This window comes from Aptenodytes forsteri, unplaced genomic scaffold (genome assembly GCF_000699145.1).
Source record: "Aptenodytes forsteri isolate BGI_AS27 unplaced genomic scaffold, ASM69914v1 Scaffold282, whole genome shotgun sequence".
In the NCBI taxonomy this organism is placed as follows: domain Eukaryota; kingdom Metazoa; phylum Chordata; class Aves; order Sphenisciformes; family Spheniscidae; genus Aptenodytes; species Aptenodytes forsteri.
This window is the reverse complement of record NW_008794089.1, coordinates 3787202-3799001: the sequence shown is the minus strand read 5'-3', so window position 1 is coordinate 3799001 and position 11800 is coordinate 3787202. Positions and strand designations below refer to the sequence as shown.

The following is an 11800-nucleotide window of genomic DNA, read 5'->3' as shown; positions in this document are numbered from 1 at the left end:
TGGTGGGCACCTGGCGTCCAGCCAGGGTCAACCCACCACATATGGCTAAGACAAGACTTAGCCCTTACTGAGCCTTTATTGCTATAGTAGCCAAGACTTATTCCTCTGTCGTGGTATTTTGTGCTGCAGACTTGTAGTGCTAGGAGGAATGGTTCCACATCAGGTTTTAAAGATCAATATGAACAAATTTTGCCTGCAACTGCACAAATGCAAAACCTATTTGTCCTGGTTTTGGCAGGGATAGAGTTAATTTCCTTCCTAGTAGCTGGTACAGTGCTGTGTTTTGGATTTAGGATGAGAACAAAGTTGATAACGCAGGGATGTTTTAGTTGTTGCTAAGTAGTGCTTACACTAGTCAAGGACTCTTCAGCTTCCCATGCTCTACCGACTGAGAAGGCTGGAGGTGCACGGGGGGCTGGGAGGGGGCACAGCCAGGACAGCTGACCCAAACTGGCCAAAGGGATATTCCACACCATGTGACGTCATGCTCAGCATATAAAGCTGGGGGAAGAAGAAGGAAGTGTGTGTGGGGGCATTCGGAGTGATGGCATTTTTTTCTTCCCAAGTAACCGTTAGGCATGATGGAGCCCTGCTTTCCTGGAGATGGCTGAACACCTGCCTGCCCATGGGAAGGAGTGAATGAATTCCTTGTTTTGCTTTGCTTGAGTGTGCAGCTTTTGCTATTAAACTGCCTTTATCTCAACCCACAAGTTTTCTCACTTTTCCCCTTCCGATTCTCTCCCCCATCCCACTGGGGGGGAGTGAGCGAGCAGCTGCGTGGTGCTTAGTTGCCGGCTGAGGTTAAACCACAACACTATTATAGCTTTGTAAGTTTATATTATGTAATTTTAGTTAAATTTATGTACATAAAATAAAGCTATGTGATAGACACATTTGAGAGACTGGAAGCAAATTAAAGCAAGTTTTCCTCTATTTGTCTACAACAAATTAAATTTACAGCACTATTAATCCACAGTAATGTCTCACTTGAACAGGTTTGTTGTGTCTAACACTGATGTATTGCAATTCAGAAACTTGTGTAATTTTTTTTTACTTTTATTCACATTACTAAAACAGTTTTTAGTAAAGATTAACTCATAATCTGTGTGCATAAGCACATACACTATAAAAAGGTAGTGAAAAATATCATACCTAAAATAGCGACTATTTATAGCAAATTATTTTATACAAAAACAATCTGTAAAATACCATAGAGAGTATAGACTGTATGATGATACAAAAGGAACACTTTTCAGGAAAGCACATATTTAATTTACTCACGCTTTCTATTGAACCCAAGAAGAATGAAGTTCCAGCTAAAAGTTAAGGGCTTCCTTATATACCTTTCTGAATAGGATCTATGTCAAGAAGCAATGTACTATTTTCTAACTATCTTAAGGAGTCTGAGGATATTTAAAAAAAAAAAAGCAAGAAGAAAATTGAAGAAATAGCACGTAGGAGTTTTCTTGGCACGAGTCTAACTTTTTCATATTTTTAATGTGAATTTACTGCTCATGAAAGGTGTCAGATTAAGAACCCTCAGACTGAAGTTATCTATACAGCCACAGACATGTAGTGCATCAGCAGCAGCATTGTCAAATTTCCCCTTAAAATGCACTTCTGCTCTGAAGCCAACCAGAGTTTATACACTGCTAAAGAAATGTGGTGGGGTTTTTTTTTTTTCCTTTTTTTAAATTTATTTTTAAATTCCAAGAAAAAGAATAGAAAGTGATTTTTGTGAAGGAAGGAGTCCACTTTCTAGTGTTAAGGGGGCTTCAGATCACATGTATTTGTGCAAGTAAATACTTTTGTGTAATCTTACTTGAACAACCATGTTGATTTTGAAGTCAGGCACTTACAAGTATATTGGCAGGATTTGGTCTGAAATTGTTAACCTCCCACGGTGCATTATCTCACTTTTTTCTGTGCAAAGCTCCGTCTCCCCAGTTAAAAAGTACCAATCTCCAGGGAGGACCAGAGGCTAAAAGGTACAATTCCACAGGTGCACAAGCCCAAAAACTTACATGGAATTGAATGGTTTTGGATTCAAACATTACTTGTTCCTAGGTAATTATGCTCATCTTCACTGGGAAGTTAACACCTAATGAGCCAAGAGGCAAATGGGAGACCTTTTACAAGCTATGCTTTCGGCATACCAGACCTCACAGGCAACAGAAGTAATACAGCAAATGCCTTCGATTCATGGGAATTGCCACAACCACATCTTTCATGAACTAGCACAAACCTATCTATTCTACCAAACACAAATCTTTAGACGATTCAAAAAGCACATTCTAGAGAAACATAAAATACTGTCTATGACTGTCTCCCAATCTGAGGATTTTAAAATTTGCAATGCATACCTGCATCACTTTAAGAGCTCTCCTGATACGAGGATCTTTTTGTTCAGTAATAAAGGAAAAAACAAGCCTTTTTAAAAAATCCATCAAATAAGCACCCGGACTGATGCATCACAGCTTTGTGCAGTTTCATTTTTACCAGTGCCAAGCAAATGAAAGCTGACAATGTTTCCTGCTTTACACCTGCCTAACATTTAATTAAGTTTTTTATTACCTGTAGAACAGTACTTCCCAAAGAATTTCAGTAAGACCTTTGATCCTTTTTTCCAAGTATTGTACCAACACACTTGGACACACTCCCTGACTGTGTATACTCAATTTTAAACACTTAAGTCTTATTACTTTAATGTCAACATTTGAAGTTAGGCATGGGAGTATTTGCTGGATCAGAACGTAAATCATTTTGCAAAGGCACTATTGAGAGGGAAATGTTGAACTGCAATTAGGTTACTGGTACTATGGATGAGTTTTGCCTTGAAGTTAGAACTAACATCTGAAGTTTCCTAACATTTAAGGATATTCTATGGTGCATCTCACTACAGAAACTGAAGCCAGCTTTAAATTGCAGACAGAAATGAAAGGCACATGAGTCAAAGAGGAGAGAAGCACAGAATATATTAGGGTTGATTTGCCTCTTCATTTCAACAGTTAGCAGTTTGGGCAAATCTCAGACAACATCCAGAATTACAGGCTGGAAGAATCTTCTGCAGGTCATTTGGTTCAGCACCCTTGCAACTCTCAGGGAAATCTGTTCTGGAGTTTCATCACCCTCATGGGGAAAAAATAGGAAGGAACTAAGAAAGTCCTTGGCAGATCAGCTTTTCAACAGTGCTACAGACAGCTACTTATAGAAGCGTAGTATGTATGTCAAATACATCGCAGAAGTATTTTAACATCATGCGACCTAATGACTAAATATATGGGCAAGACTCATGATTTGTAACTCCACATTTTCTAATTTAACTTAAGGCATGTCAAATATCTGTATCATGATTTTTTTGTTGTTGTTTAAATCTGTGGTGATGACTAGAACTTCTATTTCTAACCAGACTTTTATCAGATGAAACATTTGCTACACTATGCTAGATCTACCTTTTATTCAATATATGATAAAATATAAAAATCAATACCTATCAACAATAAAAGATCAGGAGTGCCATAAAGCAGATTTTTGGTCATATGCTGGCCTTCTGCTATGACAGCCACATAAATTACTTGATATATTCATACATGGTAGCCAAACAAGAGGGCTGACAAGCAGCAAGGAAATTACTACAGTCTGTTTTATTCAGTCACATTCAGTAGATCTTAATCTAGACATTCAAATGGGTGTCTATGGAGAACCTGTAAAAATTCAAAAACTTTGAAAATTCAGCTCTGGTTCAATCACCTAAACAAGTGTTCAGGCTTTCTAGAAGGGATTGAGGACAACCTACAGAAATATGCTAGGAGTTTTAAGAGCCTATTGATGCATTCAGCTCAGCTCTGTACATACCAGCTGAGAATTGGGAGCACTACTGTTATGTAAACCCAGGGCAGCAGCCAGTGTGGGTCTTGCTCGGTGCTATGCATGAGCTACAAAGCCTGCGCCTTACAAAGGTTTGTTAGCTGACGTGATGCTATTCAGCCATGACTATGACTACTGTCATTACTTAGCTGATTAAAGTACACAATGCACTCTTGCGGGCTTGCTTAAGGACCTGTGCATTGTATTCATTGTGGGATGATGACACTGTAAGGTATTTGAAAATCAAGACATCTGAGAGCTAAAAAATGGATTTAGGTCCCTGCTTTTAGATATCTGTGTTTAAAATTTGATGGTTTAACATAAACAGACAAGCAGTCCTCAGGCTAAGAACAACATATTAGAAAATAATCCTTTAGAATGGAAACGTTCTAGCAGACTACAGTGCAAACTTCTAATATATTATCCCAATTTGTTTTTTATTTAACGGCCTGTACAGAATCGAGGGAGGGCTCGGACACTGTCTGCTACCGCACCAGGAGGAATTTTGTCTTCTGTCTACTTGGCATACTCTGTGATAGATTAAAATAGCTCTGCTTGTGCCTCTGGAGATAGCCTAATACAATTATAGAATCTTTCTCTCATAAACAGGATAAGTAGCTTGCAGTGAAAAAAAATCATAACTTTCCATCTGATCAAATCCATTTCCACAATGTCAGTGTCTCTTTGCCTTAACAAACATTATTTAAAATTATAAGCAAACTCATGAACCCATGTTTCTGCTAAAAAATCCCATAAAAGGTCTTTCTTCCTGCACAAAACATGTGATTTCAAGGATTCTAAACAAAAATATGTTTAGAAGGTCCATAGCTTCATCTGTAAAATACATTATTAGTTAGAGTCCTGTAAGTATCTATTTTTGTTTTTCAGAAAAGTCAGGATTTTAAAATAGCATTACTGTTTATCCCATTTTGGTGTTAATCTTAGTATTGCAACATCTAAAAGGCCATCAGATCTTCTGTCATTTTAATACAAATACAGTCCTTGGCTGTGACAGCATTTGGCATAGATATATTTTGCCATGATATTTCAGATAACCCCAAGTGTGTTTCTCTAAATGCATTAAAAATTTATATGATTTAAAATTTATACAGCTTCCACACAGAGAAGAGGAGATTAGGAAACAGGCTTCATCAGGATAGCAATGATGCTTATCTGTAAAGTTCTTTTCTTCAGGGTTTCTAAAAATTCCCCGTCAGCAACTGCCTGAATTTCTAAGCGTGTCCTATCAACGCTTTATTATATTTTTGACATAATAGCAGAGACTGTTACATTAGATCTATAAGAGATTTTAGCTTCACTGCAGCAAAAGAAATATTTTCCTGTATCCATACCCTTTCAGTCATGGGCCCTCAATATATAGGTTAGCAATGTGCACTAAGTGCTGAGACATTGACTTCGGTGGGAGTTACAACACCTCACTCACTCAATACACCCATAAAGGTGATATTGGCTGTTGCAAGTGAATGGAGCAATCTTTATAAGATAAAGGCATGGGAGACAGGGACTCAGAGACATAACATCCAGGCAAGTTAAGGTATAATGAAATTAAGAAAAGGCATACAGGAGATTCCAGAAGAAAAATTAGTTTGGTGGGGTTTTTTTCCCCACAAGGAAGAAAAGTTAAAATTTAAAAGGTGTTTCTAGTAATAAAATACCTGGAGAATTAAGAGCCAGTAAAAATGACACCGGTCACCTTGCAGGCATTGCTATGGAGATGGCAAGATACCATAAAAATCTTTCCAGACAGGATAGGTCAGGGCATCCTTAAATAGAAAACAACAATAAATTCAAAACATTCCCAAAAGACTTCAGAGCCTTGCTATAAACACTAGTCAAAACTTTTGCACTGACTAATATATCAAACCACTTTGTCATGTTTAAATAGGTCTGCACAGTATCTGATATTCTAGTAGCAGCCCAGCAACAACAAATGGCAGGTCACAGACCATTCTAATCACATTTCATACTTTTTAAATTCTCCCATAACTGCAAGTCAGTATAATGTCATATAAACTAAATTGGTTTAATAAGATAATGTAATTCAATAGAAGCACTTTAAAAAAAACCAAACAAAAAAATCCAGGCCCATAAGCCCATTAACCTAGCAAATCTTTCTATGATGTAAGTTTCCACTCAAGATCTTATGGAGTAATCACAAAAAAGGAGAGCAGCAGTAAGCGTCAAACTCAAGAACTCTTTCATAGCATCCTTCATTAATGTTGTTTAGTTTAGGGTCATGGAAATAAGTTGTCTCTCAGAGAAAAAGCAGTGACAGTTTTTACAAAGCAAATAATTCTTGCATGTCCTAACAGAGTGGGTGTATGCTAGAATTTATTCTTCTTCACTTGTAGTTGCCATACACAAATCATTGTACTCTAAGACATATGAAGTAAGCCCTTGGTTAGCTATAAATGATGCTCTGTAGAGCAGGTAGAAGGAACTGGGAATGTGATAAGGCTTACAGATTTTTCTCTGAATAATCTAACCAGAATTAGCATGTCAGGATGAACAGAAACACTGAGCAGATGGCTCCCACATAATTTCAGCTAGATAGAGCTGCAAATGATTGCCTTATATCTACGTAGACATTAAATGTTACTTTAGGTCTGTCTGATGGTTGGTATTTCCAAAGGCACCCAAGAGTATTAAATATCTGAAGTCTCACACAGCTTGAAAAAGTTAATCATCCAACTCACTTGTGCTTTCTTTCACAATGAATTTTGGCTCAATACTACGTCAAAATACTCTGAAATGCTGAGAGCTTGTTTTCCTATGCAAGCTAAATCCACTGTGCTGTACCAACTTCCTTCCTTCAATACCAAGGGGAACCATGTAAATGAAGAGACTGCATTTCTCAAACAGTAAGTTGCTCCTCAATGCCCAGAGAAATGCAAAGTTCGTTTTACAGTTAACTTACTGGATTTCTGATTATTTCACCTAAAAAAGGAACAGAACGAGCAGTATTTAAAAAAAAAAAAAAAATAAAAATAAGAATTGTGTTTAAAGCCAGTAGGTAAATAGATAAATTCCTTTCAAAAAAATCATTCTTCACAGTGAAAGCTATGTAAACACTTCATATCTTTTCAGTAATAAAAATACAACAAAAGCAGGTGTTATGCATAATACACTTTAAGTTTAATTAAAACTGAAAGAAAACAACAACAAAACCTGCAAAACTTAATTGCTTTCAACTGAAGCAGCAGCCACTTGGTCCAGGGCTAAATTTTCTGTAAAAAAAACAGAATCTGCTTTCATTCACATCTTTGCAACTCCACTGAAGTTCACTGAGGCTGAAGATAAGAGTCAACTACAGAATATAATTTGGAGGTCACATGCAAAGGGTCTGCACTCCACCTTTCCCATCAGAAGTTTTTTTTTTAAACTCAATTACAGTAACACTTTCTCCTTCATCACTCTGACTTTGATATCCCCAAGAATAAGACAACAAGATGAATGAGAGCTGATCACAAGTTCTACTAGAGTAATCAAATTTTAAAAGATGATATCTCATAAGACCTCTTCAATTGTACCAAGGATCTTCCAACTTCCTTTAGGAAAGGCTTGAATCTTAGAGGTGCTCAGCTCTGCCACTAATGCTTATAATTTGAGTTTCAATATTTTCATAAGATATCAACATTTTCTTATTATACCTATAGGGCATATTTGCATTATGCTTAGTGTGAAGCATTTACATCATCTATGTCTGAGTTAGGAAATAGAAATAGTATTATATGTAGAATCACATCTGGTATGTATTCATTAGGCAAACAGATAGATGGCATTGATGTAGAAACCAAAATGAGCATCTATACCCAAACAAAGATATATTGTGTACACGAAACACCCCAGTGGATTGACATATGAAGGGAAACCTCATGATCTATCAAAATTAGAATCTCAGACTACAAGAATGAAGGTAGGAGAGGTGATCAAAATTCCCTAGTTGCTAGGCATTTTATGGAAAGAGGCCACATTCACTCAGCTTATTAAAATTAATGGAAATTGAAAATATCCAAAAGCCCAGGAGAGGTGGGGTCAGAAAAATCTATTTCACAGAACTGGGAAGCTTACTCTAAATTCACCTTGAAAGCACTTTCCCCGTCACAGACTTCCTGAGAGCCTTTTGATTTCTCTCCTACTTAGGAGATAATTATAGAACTTCTTTTCCTCCCTGACTAATGCATACAGAAGGGGGCCACTTCAGCATTTTATGCAGATTATCATGGTTTGTTCCTAACTAGATCTTTGTTGCAAATTATTTCTCCTTTGCTCTCTCTCCAACTCATCTAGCAAGCTTATTTTTATTTCCTTCTGTTTCCCGTATCTCGTCCTCTGGCTGTGTCATTTGATATCATAACTGCTTTAGTATTAAATATTGTTGAACTCTACTTCTATTCTCCTCTTTTCCTTTGCTTTCTCCTTTAATTTTAAATTTACTGTTCACAGGAAACAATGACACTCAGGCACAGAGATGATGGAAGAGGGACATTAATCAAAGGTTACATAGTGCATTTCTCTTGTGGATAAAAATTCTAAAAGGTACAAATCCAAAGGGAAAGACTAAACACTTCCTAAAAGGATTTCTAAGGGCACCAGAACCATGTGAGATTTTCTAAGATCATCACAGTCATTTCAGCCAGGAAGAATCTGACTTTGTGAGTTTAAATTGCCAATGCTGGATACTTGGCCTATGTGGTCTGATCTGGCCCTCACAGCTTCTGCTGCTTTTATTGCTTGTACAAAGTGACACTAAGAGGAAGATGTGATGGGAAATTCTGCACCACCCCATTTCCACATCAGGGAAGTCTGTCTCCTCATAACACTACTACAATAGTGCAACAGTATTTTTCCATGCTTAGGCACCTCCCCTGCCTTGGGAACTGATTAAGTTTAAGACTTATTAATAGCTAATAAGCACAGTGTTTTCAAGATTAAACCAAGGCTCAGACATCATTGAACAACAGAAACAATGCTGTTTTAGGCAAGTTAGAAGTAGAGTCAAAACCCTTAGGGGTCTGGGTTTTTTTGCTAGTAGCTCAGATTTATTCTTAAAAAGAAAGCTGGGATAGGGTAGGTTTGTTTTTTTTTTTTTTAAACTGCTTTTTTAGTATTGGATAAAAGTTGCAGGACATGAACAGTAGCAGTACTGCAGCAAACAGCTTGTGAAGTATAACCCAAAGATTTAGCATTCCAAATAGAAGTAGCAGGCTTCTGCATAACTCATTACACATTTTTGCAAGTAGTATCGGTGGTCAATAACAGACCAACAGTATTCCCCCTGAATTCACCAATCATACATAATTGCTAATAAAAAGAAAAATGAAATGTTCTTTCATGAAGAAGCTTTCAGTGTTTCTGTATTAAAAAGCAATGTAAGAACAAAGACTTTCTACAAAGCCCTCAGAAAGGTGGGCCACTTTGGAAACAGTCACAGCTGTGACTAAATCAACCAAATCATGCGTTCCCAAAAGATTTTCCCTTCAAGGTATTAACAACAGATTTTTCCTCAGCCTAACTGTCCTGCTTTATATATCGTTCACTCAGCCAGCTGCATAGCCCTCTCCCATTCTCCCAAGACAGATTCTTCGTTATTTCAATAGTAGTTGTTGGAGAAGCTTTTCTACATCTGAGATAATATAAACACTAAAGGCTCCAAGTATTTGTATATACATAAGCGGCCTTAAAAGAGAAACTTTTTATATTTATCAAGCTTAAGCACAAGAAAGCACAACCCCCCCCCCCCCCCCCCCCCAATGAACAACATTCATACCACCGAGTCCTAAGTAATCTAAAGCAGCACCCAATGTTTTTCTCTTCACTCCTGTCTGCCCCCCCGGCTTCAATTTCTCCCTCTTTCAGAATCCTATCTGGCACATGGATGAGGCTTTTTCAATAAATCAAAACACTAATAAAAACTGACTGCCTCTATGTACTCCACATATTAAGCGATTTTTTCTTTTACAGATTAAACCATTCACCTTATGCTCTACATTTGACATTCATTTTTAATAACAGACCTTAATAAAAGAAGCACCTGGCAAAAATGTGAATATAAAATAGGACAATGGTAAATCTTGTCTGCTTTGACAGTATTTTTCTGATGAGGCATAATAGCTAATCAATTTAATGTGGTTTCAGAAAGAATGATAGCATTTTGCATTTACTGTTTTCAAAGTATACTTTTGAAAAAGAATAACCATCTGAAAGAACTGCTACGAGGATAGGCATGTTAAGTAATAGCTATCATTTTTTTGTCAGCAAAATGGAAGGCTACTGTTTTCAGCAAGAATGAAATTAGCAGCTTATCCAAGAAAAAAGTAAAAGACAAAATCAAATTATATACTTTTTGCTGAAATCATTATAGCATAAATATCCCTATAGCATCTATATGGAAAACAATACATACATGATAAAACTGCTCCCCAGCACACATACACAGAAAGAACAAATTACCTTCCAAAATGTTATGTTTAAGAGAAGAATTTTCAAAACTATTTTGTGTCTCACATTTACTCCATGAAATTAGTAAAAAGAAAAGGCAGGGAAAGGAAAGCCAAAGCATAAGAGACTCATTGAGGAATACCAACAACCAAAAAATATCTGCATGCTCTGACAACTACCATCATCCCAAATGGGCTTTGCTAATCCAGGGATAGGCCTCCTGACAGCAGCTGCAACTTGAATCATTATGTTTTGAGCTAAGCTCTGTTCTGTCCTGACAAAAACAACACTGAAGAGTTGTACGAGGTATATAGTTCCTAAAAACACAGTCAATCAACATCGCTACAGTGTATGCTTCCATTTTACACCAATGACTTACCCAGATATTTCCATCCTGGTGGTAAGGTTTCCAGTTTCTCCCTGTATCACTATAGAGCATCCGATACTGAGTGACCCAGTCAGAACTGCTATACCTGCCTTGAGTCGCAATAGCACTGATCTGCTTCCTGTTCCCAAAATCCACCTGCAGCCATTGGTAATGATCACTGTCTGATGGAGACCAACCTCCTGCACCTGTTGGGTTGAAACAAAACAGAGAGATTTAGACCTCAAACACTCGCTTTGAAGTGAACACATTGTGAAGACGCTGATTGCTGGAAGGCAGCCCAGCTGAGAGGAGTATAATACCAAAAAAAATTGAACACACACACACACACACACAAATATGATTGCACATTTTTTTAGAAATGCATCTTTAGCACAGGCTTCAAATGCATTAACTCTGTTGCCTTAATCATTTTATGATATAATTATAATGATTTAATGGGCTGCCTGCTAACGAATCAATGCCTTTATAATGCCTTAATTACAGTTTATTAGTTTTTGCCAAATTATAATTGTTCAAGGGTTGACCAATTTGCCATGAAATACTTTGTCAGAGTAAGTTGGCACAAATCAATAACAATCTTTGGATTTTGTATGCCTTTTCAATAGCATTTCATGTTAAAGAGATAATATAGATAAAATGGGAGGAAATAAGAGCAAGCTCTCTGCCTTCCTATGTTTCACTATAGTGCACAAACTGACAGATCTACCAGAAGAGTTGAAAAAGGAGCAGGTACTGCAGGGCTGGATCCAGTTTTGATCTGCTGGGTGTACAAGCTGTCACAGATTACATTGGCAGATGCTTCACAGAAGTGTTATTGCTCTTTATGGGTCTATGAATTAACTTGACAGTAATACTATTAACAATGCTCTTCTCAGCCACCAGACTACATTGAACTGTTCTAAATAAAGGCGGCCAATGATGCATAGATACATGTAGTATTAAGACATTAATGCAATTTTTTATTCTTCTGAAATAAAAAATATTAAGGGGAAAAATGTAGTTGGATACTGCAGAGAATGATAAAAATTCTAAGATAGATATTATAATTATATATTTACAATAATGATAAGTATTAGGAAATGG

The 11800-nt window shown here is 36.9% G+C and overlaps 1 protein-coding gene across 1 annotated transcript in view; it reads right to left on the bottom strand.

The window, feature by feature from the left end:
* Window positions 1-11800, bottom strand: part of CNTNAP2 (contactin associated protein-like 2) — a 972464-nt gene that overhangs the window by 829183 nt on the left and 131481 nt on the right. The window contains exon 3 of the mRNA XM_019470872.1: window positions 10709-10902. Within this exon, the coding sequence (XP_019326417.1) occupies window positions 10709-10902 (194 nt within the window). The remainder of the gene's footprint in view (window positions 1-10708; window positions 10903-11800) is intronic.